Source organism: Colossoma macropomum, unplaced genomic scaffold (genome assembly GCF_904425465.1).
Source record: "Colossoma macropomum unplaced genomic scaffold, Colossoma_macropomum, whole genome shotgun sequence".
NCBI lineage: Eukaryota > Metazoa > Chordata > Actinopteri > Characiformes > Serrasalmidae > Colossoma > Colossoma macropomum.
In genome coordinates this window covers 27879574-27893803 of record NW_023494793.1, presented here as the reverse complement: position 1 = coordinate 27893803, position 14230 = coordinate 27879574, and the positions used below count along the sequence as shown (strand labels likewise).

The 14230-nt window shown below is 38.1% G+C and overlaps 1 protein-coding gene across 1 annotated transcript; it reads left to right on the top strand.

The window, feature by feature from the left end:
- Window positions 1-4659: 4659 nt before the first annotated feature.
- Window positions 4660-12083, top strand: fmodb (fibromodulin b). The gene is made up of 3 exons (XM_036579051.1): window positions 4660-4752; window positions 9212-10153; window positions 11932-12083. The coding sequence occupies exons 2-3, from the start codon at window positions 9217-9219 to the stop codon at window positions 12081-12083; spliced, it is 1089 nt and encodes a 362-aa protein (XP_036434944.1). The 5' UTR covers window positions 4660-4752; window positions 9212-9216.
- Window positions 12084-14230: the final 2147 nt, after the last annotated feature.

The following is a 14230-nucleotide window of genomic DNA, read 5'->3' as shown; positions in this document are numbered from 1 at the left end:
CTCTATAGCAACTGCTTATGGAACTTATAGCAAGAAACTGCTCTTAATATAGCAACAGTGATTTGACATCCCCCAACCCCTTAATTATTCAAATTGAAGTAAATACCTATATCTTAAAAATGGTAACTTTATCAGAGAAGGCAAAAATATTTAACTTTCAATGCAAGTTAGTGCAAATATATGTTATTCAAAGTGATTTTGGATCATTTCTATTGGTTCATTCATCATAAAAGGTGATGTAAAGAACAGCTGGTATTTTCAGATTATGGCAAAAAAAAAAGAAACAAAAACGGTTTTGTTCCGACAGCAACAATATGTTTTGTCATTTGTCTTTAATGTCATTAGGAGCAGATTGGTTAATGCTCGTAAAAAAGGTTCTTGAGGCGGAAAATCATGCCGGATTATAACTGAGGAACAATGGATAAAAATGGTCTGCGGTCTCCTGCTGAGACTGAAGCCTGCTGTGGCACTTTTTGTGGAGTTTCTGCACCATTCAGCTTGTCTGTGATCCATTATATCCATGCTGCAGCCAAACCGACACAATGTGCACATCCTCCTTTCAATGTAAAAGAAAACAGCTTAAAAGCAGCAATTTTCATTCTTTAATGTACATCTGGCTGGAAAGAAAGAGAAAAGAGAAAGAAGGAGGGAGGGAGAAAGAGGCCTAAGGCAAGAGAGCTTACATCATTGTGATCTATAGAGGACTGCATAAGACCACTCTCAAAACCTTGATCCAAGAGGGCTGTTTGACTGAATGAATTAGTTGTGTTTTATGATGAGATAAAAATCTATAGAGATAATTCAACTGAACTGGTTCAAAGTCAGAGCTGAAAACACATTTCAGACTTTTGACTGACTTAAAATTCTTTGGCTTTGAGTGACCCTATAATTTTACTTATTTTATTAAAATAAATGATTGAACATTTTATTTTGTTACTACCAAAGTAATCATAACACTGCCAAAACTTTACCAAATGTTTCAGTCGTGACTGTATCTGTAGTGACAGCTTGAGCCAATTTTGAGCAGAACTTAAAGTACTAGCCAGTACATGACTAGCAAACACAGCTTTGAACAGCTGTACATACATAACATCTTAGTATCATTCATTTAAACACCAAAAAGTTTACGTAATTACAGAAATGTGTTTTGGTAGTGTCAATTCTTAACGTTCCACACTGATTTTCAGACTTTGGGACACATTTACTTCAAAAACAATGGACTCTATCTATTCGCCATGTGGCCATGAGGAACAGGCATGCAGCCTCACTTCCTGCTCTAAAATGCAGGGGTGTGGCTGAAATAAGGCTCCGCCTATGGACTAAAACAGTGTTTAGGTAGTGACAAGAAAACATGAGACAGCATTTTTTTAATAAAGTGTTTTATTTAAAAATGACACTCATGATAAATCAAAATTTAGTGAATGAAATTTAGGTATAGGTTTTGGTTCAGGCACCTCCCAATAGAAAGTAAGAGCAAGATTAGTACACTTTCAGCCAAAAGAGGTGAAGGTGAAAACGTTACAACTAACCCTATGAGGGGGTTAGCTGTAACAAGCTGAGGGGCTAGCTGTGACAGTCGCTAAAATTTATTGTAAATGGATGCAAAGACAATTAATTCAGTATTATTCTAGTAATTGATGGAACCAGACAAGCTTTCCATCCTCAACACGCAAAAACATCTACATCAAAATTGGGAGGCTTAGTTGTAACACTGTGTTAAAACTAACCACACCGCGTGGAGGCCGTACATTAGCCTGGGTAGGTGTTTGCATATGGTGCTGCATTGCAGCCACCAAGAAGGAGAGTAAAATAATCTTGATGTGTATTATGACTTAAGCACAACTCACTAACTGAAAAACACGATAAAAAGTTACTTTGATGGTACAAAAACATCTTCCAGAATGAATCTTGACAAATATCTGTCCAATTGTCAAAATTCACAGATGTTGCTATTGGAATGCAAGATGAGCAAAAGATTATTCTACTTGAACCTGTTTAACTGTAACATATCCATGTGTGCCCCTTGCTCATACTAACTTTACTCAGTTTGACTGATTGGAGATGTATTGCATAATTCTATTCAGCTCCTACAACATTTTTGATCGCAGACCATTATACTACAAAATAGAAAACCGTGGAAAACAGAGTGAGACAGTCAGGCCGGAAAACGTGCAAATGAGGGAGGCAATAAACCAACGCGGGAGACTACAACTGCCCATTAAGACTGCGTTATTACTGTAACTGATTGTGGAGTTCAGTGGAATTACTGCTGAAACTGGAGCTCGACCAAATTGAAACCACACGTGGCTGTGCATTCACAGCAGCATCATGCATGTACATCCCACCACAGAGCATAACCACATGCCTTGTGAAAGCACACATACAGTTTTGATACTGTGCCAGAATGTGAGGTCATCCATACAGTGGCTACAAAAAGTATTTAGACACTTAGAAACTTTAAGGTTCTTTAGGTTACTTCATAAAATGTTTAACAAAATGATAACTCTTAGCACAACATCAAACTAATGGTAGACTCTTTGTGTGGAGAAAGTCTGGAGAAGCCTACACTAAGAGTGCCCAGATGAGGCTTCAAAGTCTGGGGCTGTTTTTCTTATGATGGTGTCAGTGAGCTTGTGTTCATTGATGGGATCATGAACATCAGAAGAGTACAAGGCCATTCTGGATGCAAACCTGAAGAAGTCTGCAAAGAACCAGCTCAAATGATAATGACTTGAAACTCACCAGCTGCCTTTTAAAAGAATACTTTGCCAAAAAAAAAGAAGAAGTCTTAGAATGGTCTGTTTAAAATAAATGCTGCTTGGTTCGACTTTGCATTTTGTTTTAAAATACTATTAACACATTTTATAAGAAAGGCACAAATGTCCAAATACAAGTTTAGTGGCCACTGTATGTTCCATATATACAGGGTTAGGAAAAGAACTTTGAAAAAGCAGTGATGGCTGAATACTGAACACACTCCTGAATGTATTCAGTAACATATTCTATTGCAATACATAAAAAATAATGCATTCAGAATACATTTAGAATACATTTCCAATACACTGGGGCAAGACGTGAAAAAAACTTTCTTCATTCACACCGTTTCTCTCTGTTACTGGCTGGCAGTTTTCTTCATGTAGTTAATGTGTTTCACTAAAAAATCCTTATCAGTTAAAGAAATTTGGAACTTTTTTCTCTCTCACTGCCTGCTTTAGGCCAAAGCTGCTCTCACAATCCCCCAAACTGAAGTCCAATACAACAGAGAGCTTATTAACTGATCATCACATTAATTTATCAGTCTCCTCAGGCTTTAGCAGAGCTCAGTAATATTTAATTAATAATTAATTAATAATAGATCACATTAATTTGAAATTTTCTAAGAAATATCCTGACATTAACCTTCGTAACTAAGAGAAAAATGCATGAGTCCTGCTGTTAAAGGTTAGCCATCCTTTTCTTTGTTTTTTTTTCGTTGGAGTCAAGACATTTTTGCTCTGAAAACGAAAACAAACACACACACAAGCATATGTGTGCTGGGTTAATGATAAGGCATGGGGTCTCAGCACTGACAGACTAGAAAAGACGGTTGTTAAAGAACAGATGTGTTGCCTTCAGACACACATGGCATTCATATTCACATGGCTTCAGGACACACAACCCAGCTATTTTACACAGCGTGTATGTGTAACAGGGCTGAAGCATGATGTGTGTGTTCAAGGGTGCTGTAAATTTAGTGAGTTGAGGTGTACCAATGCGTTCCTATGGTCTAAAGTGCTTGCGTTTAAATGCATGGATAAACACTGGTTGGGCGTTTCGTGCAAATTTGAATGTCTATATGTACAAATGTTTTGTATTCATTGTGTGTAAGCAGTGTAAATTATACACAGTCATAACTGGGTATGTGCAATACTCCTGTAATTGAGTAAAATATTACTCAAGTAATGATAAAGGTAATTTTATCTATATTTAAAGGTTTCTGCTCTAAAATGCATTATAGACCACTTTCAAGATCTTTCTTTTTTTATCATACATGTTGTTGGAAGTGTGAGTTACACATATCCGTGCTATATTATCATTAAAACAATTTCATTCGAGATGTAAAAGTGTTTTTTCCATTATACGTTAGTGGTTCTTTTTTTTCCATTATACGTTAGTGGTTCTCAAAAACATTAAGCCCAAAATTGTTATAAATTAGGAATATCCATTTTAACAATTTTGGATATAACAAGTTTTGTGAAGAATAACAGCTGGTGTATAGTGGAAAACACATTTTACTTCTCTGATAAAAGTGTTATTAATCATAATATGGCATAATTTTTTCTTGTATGTGTAGAGCTTGCTCCCAACAACATACCACAGAGAAAAAAAATGCGGCAGTCTATAATGCATTTTGGAAGAAACCCTTCAAATGTAGTATTTAGCAGTATTTTACCAAATATTTTATCAAATATTTTTACCACCTACTTTACTCAAGTACAGGCGTACTGTACTTTGTCAAACTCTGACTATATTGTACTGTACTGTGTAACATGCTGGACAAAACTATAAAGCACAATGTATACTACATGTGCATAAGTTCTATGGTGGTGTGCAGCTGGAATGGGACATTCTAACAAACCTCAAAACACCACCCACCCCCCAGTATTCTCCACCTCTTACCCTCGCTCTCTCAGAACCTGTCATGCTTTGAGTTTTAGGGCAACTCCAAGGAGGAAAAGAAGAGCGAGGCAGAAAACTGTCCTACAATCATAGGTATGTATAAAGCTATTTTTATTTACTAATGTATTTTTACTATAGCCAGTCATGTAAGAAAAATACCATGTTTTTGGAGCTTTCTGGCGGTGAAGTATTTACATGCAGGATATATGAATCTGTTTTTTTTACAATATCTTCAGACAAAGAGTAGAGTAAATCAAATATTTTTAAGGTCAGAGGTTCACTATCAAATAATTTTTAAAAATTGATGTATTGTTTTGCTATTACTTTGAGGCACAGATTTTCTCTAATTACCAATCCCATTGTTGTTTCTAGAACTATAATTGCATGGATTCAAAGCAACCGCTCCATTCTTTAATTATGCCCAGCCATTATCAGTTAGACAAAACACTTGGCACCAGTTTTCTAGACCTGTATTAAGCCTAATCTGGAGCTAAACTGCAATGCTATGTGTCTTCCATGATTAAAATCGCATTTAATTTTGTCTTGGGTGTATTCTAGGTCTGGGAAACTGGTCCTAAGCATATTACATTAGGTAAGAAGTGACTCAGGCATAGATTATGTTGAAATAATTTGAATACCATGGCACCATCTGTTTAATTCTGAAAGCACAGTTCTTGAACTCTAATAACTACTTATTTTCAGATCAGTAGTTATTAACCTTGACACACTGGCTTCTTGAATAAACAGTGATGCGGTTTACTGAAGTAATGCTTTCAAGTGAGGATCAGTTGTCAGCACTTTAGGTTGGATTAATCCATTTTCGAGCCTGTGTCAAAAAAATGCCCTCAGGCAAAAAGCATGCTGTTCTCTGTAGGAAGCAGTTAATACCTGCATACAATAGGAAAAAATTCGGATTTTGTTCTGCCTGCCCAGACTTGACAAGATTTCCATGAAACGTTCCCTTGTCGAGTACCAGATTTTTTTTATATGATGAGGTTTGTTATGACTTGAGCTGGCAAGACACAGAGATGTTAAACCATTGTGTAAGCAATTAATGCTTTCTGCACTCTAGCACATTGGATTTGTAAGGAAACAATAGCTGCAAGGGATAATGTGCACCACTAACGGCTTTAACTTAATGGAATTTTCATCTATATCGGGTGAACAATTTGGAAATTACAGCCCTTTTTACACATAGTCACCCCGATTTCAGGGGCCCATAAATTATTGGAAAATTGGCGGCTGAATTGCTTGCTGGAGAGCTACACATCATTACGTCATGGCCTAGAGTTGGCTCTAGATGCTGCGTATCTGGAGTGTATTCCACTGTCTGTCAACATGAGGACTAAAGTGCAAATGAGAGCAAAACAAACTATTATTATGCAAAATAAATAAATAAATAAATAAGAATAAAATAAAAAAAATTCTGAATAAATCAGGGACATAGCCATAACATCAGGTAGGTCAATCAATTTAACAATGCACTGCCTGGTACGTTTTCTAATGGGGACCAGTCACACCAGTCTTAAACCATTTTCCAGGCCTCTAATTAAACATTCAGAATATTTTAGATTTTGCATGGCAGTTCTAGAGATATTGAACTGTTTAACTACATCTCCCAGTCTCTTTGTGCTGTTTTAAATTTACCACGAGATTTGAAAATGAGATTTGTTCATATCTATTGCCACTTTGGTAAAGGAACTAAAATTAATAAACATCTTCATTCAGTGTCAGTCAATGTGCCAACTTGTGCTTTAGAAGGATGTGCAGGAAGCAAAGTCAGTCTTCAATGCACATCACTGCAAGACTGTGAGAAAGCTGCTATAAATAACTCAAACTTTGATAAAAACAGACCATTAGACTGGCTTTATACGGTGAAATTTTCATGCAACTAGCTGCAACTTTACATGTTAGTATATACAAAGCAATTAAAAAAATAAGTTGCATGCAACACAATCGGTTCTACACTAGATAGCCAAATACCTCTACACTAGATAACCAGATAACTCACAAAAATGAAAAAATTTAATAAATAAAAGCAATCAGGAGGATCTTATTTTCAACTGGCTAATAACAGTCTTCTGTTTTATTTTCTGGTGCATCGGCCCAGTGAAACCAATTGCTTGAAATGATGTCATTTGATACGATCATGTGACATTATCATCGTGTTGATGAGCTGTTTCATTAAACCTTTTACTCAAAGTTGAGAGGCTTGCAACTGAGTTTCAAGTGAGTTGTAGGATGGTTTACATTAAGCAACCCAAGTGCATTTTAGTTTGATGCAGGTTTCAAGCAACTAAAGGTCCATTAAAGGTTCAGCATGTAAAAGCCAGTCTTAGAAACGATGTTCAAAACACTTCAAGCCAGGTGATTTCAAGATGGATTTATAGTTTGGATTTTGTGACCATGAAATCCAGAATGGAACTCATTTGTTCTGTGGACACTATTATTACAAGCTGGAGAAAGCCAGAGTGGGCTGTCTGCAGTAACTAATAACTGGGGTAGCATTGCACAAATACGCTGAATCTATTTGTGAGGTCTGCTGACTTCTGACCTTTAGTGTATAGACCTTTTCTGTTGTGCATGACTTGGCAGGGATTGAGCTAGTGAATGGGAGTGAACAGACCAGGCGTGTCATGCCACCACAGCGATTCTAGGACATAACCCTTCTCTGTTTGATACATGAGCAAAGCTTTGCTGGTCTGTTTTTCCCTCTGAAATGGCTCTGACATTAAAAATTAGCCATACGTGACTGCTCACTTTTAAGAAGCAGGAATGCACTGCTGAGTTTAGATTAGCAAAGAGATCATGGAAGAAAGCAATGGATGACTAAATACTTGCAATCATGAAAAAAAACAAACTGTTGAACAGATAAAAAGCAGGATGTAAGCATAGATGCTGCAAAGACTACTAACATCAGCATGACCACATCATGCAAATCAACAGTCAGTGTTAAACAAGTTTAACTTGCACAGGGTTTCCAACCAACTTTCAGCTTCACAAAACCTAACAAATAAAAAACGCTGTCAGCTTTTTTTAATCAAGGTGGTGAACAACTTTCTCTGTTAAGCCACGTTTAGAAACTCAAGCAATGACTAATCTTCAAGCATGTGCACATGAAAGCGTACCATTTATGACAAAGAGCTAATCGCATGAAAACAGGGGAGTCAAGCTGCTTATTTTGCAAAGAAGGAAGAAGAAATCTATGTAAATATGCAGAAAGTAGAGCATTTCTAAACAGTAAAAAAAGCTGTCTCCACTGCCAGTGTTAGTGCTTACTGGAGTTATAACTGCTTGATTTGTTTTCTCTGCTAAAGAAGTGATAATTTTTCACATGATTGACAGCACAAATGGTATGAAGGAAAGGACCGGAGGGGTCCACGTCTCTCAGTCCCTGATTGGTCAGAAGCTCGCTTTATCTGGAAGAAAATCTTATACACGTGATCTGTACCTGAGTGATGGAAAATATGTAGAAAAGAAGGAACTTGTCACCTGAAACCTGAAAACATGAGAGCTAGAAAAATGAAATATGATGGCATGGCTGCCAACGGGACTCTTTTTAACTGACACTACAGAAACAGCAGGACAAATTCGAAAGCATACAAAAGCATCTGATGCTGCTCTGGTCCAACAAAATTCCTCATAACACACTTTGCAGGAGGACCATGACTCAAAAACGGCTTAACATGAACGGGGTTTTTCAGTGCCAAAAAACTTTCTTAACGTTCTTAAAAAGTCAATCACCTGACCTGAACATCGACAAGGACGCCTTTCATTCACTATAAACAGGACTGGAGCATCCAAAACAAGCAGGAGCTGAAAATAGCTGTGGTACAGGCCTTGCAGAGCATCAGGCCTCTAACAGTAGTCAATAATAGTAACAGAGACTGTAACAGTAAAACTGTAAGTAGTCAGTAACAGTGACTTGTGTTACTCTGACAGTCTATTGTATGCTAAAATGGCCACAACAATCATAATTTTTCAGTTGCATTTGTAATTCATGACAAAGAGACTGGTTATTCACACATCTACGAGCACACATTTAAGTGCCCCGGTTATTAATCAGCCTGATGTAAAACAAAGTTTTGCAAGCAGTTGTTTGCTCTGAACACCAATAACAGTCAGCCTTTCGTAACAAGATTTAGGTCCTCGATTGAAAAAAGTAATGTTTAATGTCTTTAAAAGGCAACGAACAGCTGTTTTGATGCATTTAGTAGCTAGTAAATGAGATTGTTGTGTCACTGTGTATATGGTGACGTTTATCAGTATTTTATCAGTATATGCTGATACGTTTTCCTTCATGTTGGTCTGTTTTTGTTGCATCCCCAATTTAGCAATTGCCTGTCCTTACACGACATGCGAAAAACAACAATTTATGGTTGGTCATTTGTATATCGGTATATTACTTTACTTTCTTTTACTATCAAAGTGTTTTTGGCCATACATCAGACTCTGATGACAAAAAGATTTTATGCATATTCGTAAAAATGAACATGAACAAGTCTTGTGGTGATGAATTTACTCCAAAAATGTTGTCCCTCCATCTCCTCAGTGACCATGTATGGCTGGATTTTCCTGTTGCTGTGGGCAGGGTTTGTGGACTTGTCTGTCACCCAACACACCGACACCTTGACCTGGCTTAACTACCTGCGCAATCGGGCCTATAACAATGGATATGGAAGTTACGGCAATTATTACGCTTCCTTTTATGCAGATGATGATGAACCTACAGCACTGGACTGCCCCCTGGAATGTGACTGCCCATCTGCTTACCCTTATGCCATGTACTGCCACAGCCGCAACCTCCGTCATGTTCCCTTCATTCCCTCTCGCATGAAGTATGTATACCTACAGAACAACCAAATCAGTGGCATCACAGACGGAGTCTTCGACAACGCCACCGGACTCGTCTGGATCATCCTCCACATGAACCAGCTGAAATCAGACAAAATCAGCAAAAAAGTCTTCACCAAACTGCCTAAATTGGAACGCCTGTTCCTGCACCACAACAAGCTGGACCGCGTCCCTGAAGGCCTCCCACGCTCTCTTCAAGACCTGCGTATGAACCACAATAACATTTCGTCCATTCCGGCTGACTCCTTTCGTGGAATGACCAACTTAACTGCACTGCGTCTCCAGTCCAATGCCATCAAAGATCTTGGTGGTGCTCTGGAGTCTCTCCAGTCGTTGACCTTTCTGGATTTGCGTGGGAACCAGCTGACTAAGATTCCGGAGCGCTTGCCACTGAATCTGAGCCAGCTGTACCTAGAGCATAACCGTATTTCCACTGTCCCTGTGGACTTCCTGCGGAACCGACCTGAGCTGCGTTTTGTGCGGCTGTCTCACAATCAGCTTACAGACAGCGGGATCCCACCCAACACCTTCAACGTGAGCACGCTAATGGAGCTGGATCTGTCCTACAACAAGCTGGAGAAGATCCCCACCATCAGCACAAATCTGATGAACCTCTACCTCCAGGCTAACCACATCAAAGGTACAGCAAAGAACCCACAACTACACAATGACTACAAAACTTCTGCATGTCTGATCTTCTGTAAATTGTTCAAACAAACTGAAAAAATGGTTCTCATGCCATGTTAAACTCAGTTTATTGGCCTAAGGCAACCACATATGAATATTGTTGCCAAAGCTGCTCGAAGATGCCAAACAGTTTGTACATTTTAGTCAATACATGCAATGCTAATTAGCCCTAAATTGGTTCCTATTTTCCTCGACAACTTAACACTAAAAAGCCTTAATGCTTAATGCATTCAAACCTAAAAGGTATCTTAAAGCTGCAGTAGGTAGGATTGAGAAGAGTGTGGTCTTAGCTTGAAAATTTAAATGAGAACAACTTCCAAGTCCCTCCACCTCCGCCGCACTGCATCCCTATCTCCAAAGCCCTTCCCCGCAGAGGAGGCGGCCATGCATATGTAGGCTAGCAATCATGGCAACTATCACACACTTATTTCAGCACTTAGATGTGCTAAAGGACAGGCAAACAGATATCAGGACCAACACCAAACCGATATGACAGCCTGGGCACATCACAAACATTTTCAGCAACTTTCAAATAAAACAACGCTAACCATTAGCCTTATCATCAGAAACAAGTTAGCTACAGTTAGTCTTACTGCAGCATCATAGTAATATGAGATATGCATTATGGAGTGTTACTGTAGCCATTACTATCATTGTGAGTTTTTAAAAAAAAATCAAAAATAAAATTAAAAAATTCAAATAAAAAAATACTAAATGGTCTTTCAGGTCTTGTCCGTCCACATCAGAAAAGCTGCTTCAATGTTTATCCTTGTTTTTGTCAGGCTCTGATTCTTTTTTTAGCTTGCTTTTATTCATCTTCTCCTGTTTATTTGTCTTTGTCATGTACGCTGTTCTTGGCCAAGGAGGGATGGTCAGTTTTTTTACTTGCTGGTTGTTGTTTATACACCACTCTGTGACTGTGTGTGGAGGGGGGTGCTGCGCACAGAGTGTGCATGAGCAGTGATTGACCCTCTGTCACACACTCCTCCTGGCTCTGATTGGTTGTTTTGATTCGGGCGTGGTGGATTCTTGCAAATAGCATTAGGAGCACTAGGTGGAGACAGAGGAGCCCAATTTTTGTCAGAGATTATCTGTCCTGTACTGCTGTCAGGACATAGTGACAGTTTTAGCAAATATGACAAAGTTATTCTTATACGGGTTACCTACTGCAGCTTTAAGGAAAAAAAAAAGTAAAACAGAAATACTTCTCTTTTTTCAAGGATAGGTTCTAGTCTCAGTTTTGGAGTCTATGGAGTATTTTACCACAACAGACGAGCTGTGTCAACTTTCAGCACATAAACAAAGCCTTGCCTGCAGCCAAAATACACTTTTTAATGGGAGTGGTATTAAATTAGCTATACCATGCAAACCATTTTTCCATATTGTTCTGTTCTAAACCCATAGATAATGTCTTAGGGCTATTTCCACTAGAGATAAGCCTTTCTTTGTACATTTTGAGAACTTTTCCATAAATATCAAGACTTAAGCCACATTTGTGCATGTTGAAACAGGGTTTGAGCAGTCTTACATAGCTAGGCTTTCCGTTCATCAGACTGTCAGTTTCACAGTATTCTGACTGCTCTATGAATTATGGCTTCAAGATTCTCAACTAACTCATGTCCAATTCATGTGCGACCATGTGAATATATTTATACATGAACATATTTTATGTTACTTGCAGCTAAAATAAAACAGTAATTGTTTTTTTTTTCTATCTTGGATTCTCCCCAGAGTTCTCTGTCAGCAGTTTCTGTAGAGTTGTGGACATGGCCAACTACTCTAACCTGCGTGTTCTGAGGCTGGAAGCCAATGAGATCAGCTCCCGTGATGTGCCCCCTGAGGCTCTACTCTGTCTGCGCATGGCCACAAACATTGACCTGTAGCCAAAGAACAAGAATCCAATATCAGGAACATCAACCAATACACAGCCATTGTGACCATAAAGGCCAGAGCACAGGAAACATCAACGTTCTAAAACAACTGCCAATGCTAGAATGTTTAGAATAACAACTGATCATCCAAATGAACCAGTGTGAATTGGGAAAAACATACCGGAAACTGTGGGAATGGAGGAACATTCAAGAGCGGGCTGCTAAATCCTGGTCTTCGAGATCTGAAGGGTTCAGATTCAACACACCTGGCTCTAATATTCAGATGGCCATAAAAACCTTCATTACCTGGATCAGGTGTTATATTAGAAATGGAGGCAAACTCTGGAGGGATCTCCAGGACCAGGATTGGGCATCACTGTTCTAAAGTCTCCCAACAATCATACAGTGGTATAGCACACCAACCAAGCGACTTAACCTTGTCCTGTCCTACAAACATTCCAAGTGATTAATTTCATGCCATCAGCATTCAAATTTAATAGTAATCACGATTTAAAAAAATGTTATGTAAATAAATGTCCAGTATAATCCTCATCCTCTCAATTTAAATACATTACACATGTACACTGTAGTTGACTATGGGAACAACACAGACAACACAGGGGTGCCTATTTACTATCTATTTGTTTAGACTGATAGCTCTACCTATGGGTTGGATGAAATCAGCAATAAAACAACATGCCCACTGGGGAGGTGGGGGGTTAGTATGGCATCATCATAGCATGCACGCATGTGCATATGACAGTAATATGTAGAGTTCAATGTGTACTTTTAGATAATATCTATATGTACTTTTAAATATCTAATGTCTTAAATGTCTTTCATGGCATGGCAAACTAGAAAATCAGGCATGGGGTTGAACGTACAAAGTGTAAGTTCAGCATGTTAATACAGCTTAAATCCAATAGATGAAAGAGTATTGGAAAAATATATAAGTATAGATGAGTCAAAGCAAAAATATTCCTCTGGGAAATTACTTGATAGTTTAAAACAGTCAAAATAAAGTATGTTTACAATTAAAGTTAATGCATGTTCCTTTCTACTGTGCTGTGCATTTCCAAGTGATGCATTGTATAAGATCTAGCTAAGTTTTTTTATTTAGTGGGAAGTGGTGGGAGGTTGAGGTAAAGCATGATATTACTGGTTACTATTTTTCTCTGCCCACTGGTGCATGGTGACAAAACTCGTTAGATGCTTTCAACCACAGATTAAGGGACAACAATAACTTAGTATTTTAAATACAACCAACTGCACTAAATATGACCTGAGACATTTTTGAACAAGGTAACAAGGTCAATTTTAAGTTCAGGTTGACTTAAACTTTACTTTAGGCAATCTATTTAGCAATTAGCTAAGTAAATTGCTTGCTGATTGCTTACAGCTACACAACTGAAATATAACAAAATTCTGGGTTATTTAGCTTATTTAGCCAAAAAGACAAAACACAAAAGAACCTAATTTTAAAACTAACAGAACAATGTAAATTACATTCAAAATGTATTAAAGCAGTAATTCAAGAACATTTTAGAAATTAAACTGATAGTGCTTCTATTTTAAAGGATTTCTTTCTATCATCATGGTGCTGTAAACTACTAATTCCCATTTCTCAGGAGGAGAAGGATGCTTGATCTCTGATTTAGCTTATTTTAATGCAGTGTACTGAGACAGCGTAAGCCTGCCTCTCCTTTCTATGTATTGTAAAGTTGGTAACTAAGATTTCTTGTTAGTTCAGCTTTCACATGGGCTGATTCTGACAGAAACTGAGTTGAGTGGATAGTTCTCCAAAAGCAAGCTAGATAAATGGGAACGATCAAAACATCTTTGTCAAGACATCCGAATACACAGTGATGACTATAAACCGCTGCAAAAAATTCTCTCAAGACTCTTATGAGGATTTTGCCTTATCATCTTGTACTGGACTTTAGCAACAGTTTATTGTCATCACTGTGTCTTGACAAAGATGTTTTTATTGTTCTAAGACAGGGATGTTTAGTCTTATCTGCAGACGGCTGGTGTTACTGCAGGTTTTCATTCCACCTGTTTAATCAGTTGGTCTTAGTCCTCAACAACTGATAAGCGGCTCCTGCTTTGTTGGAATAGAAACCCGCAGCCACACCGAGTCCTTGCAGATTAGAGCAGAC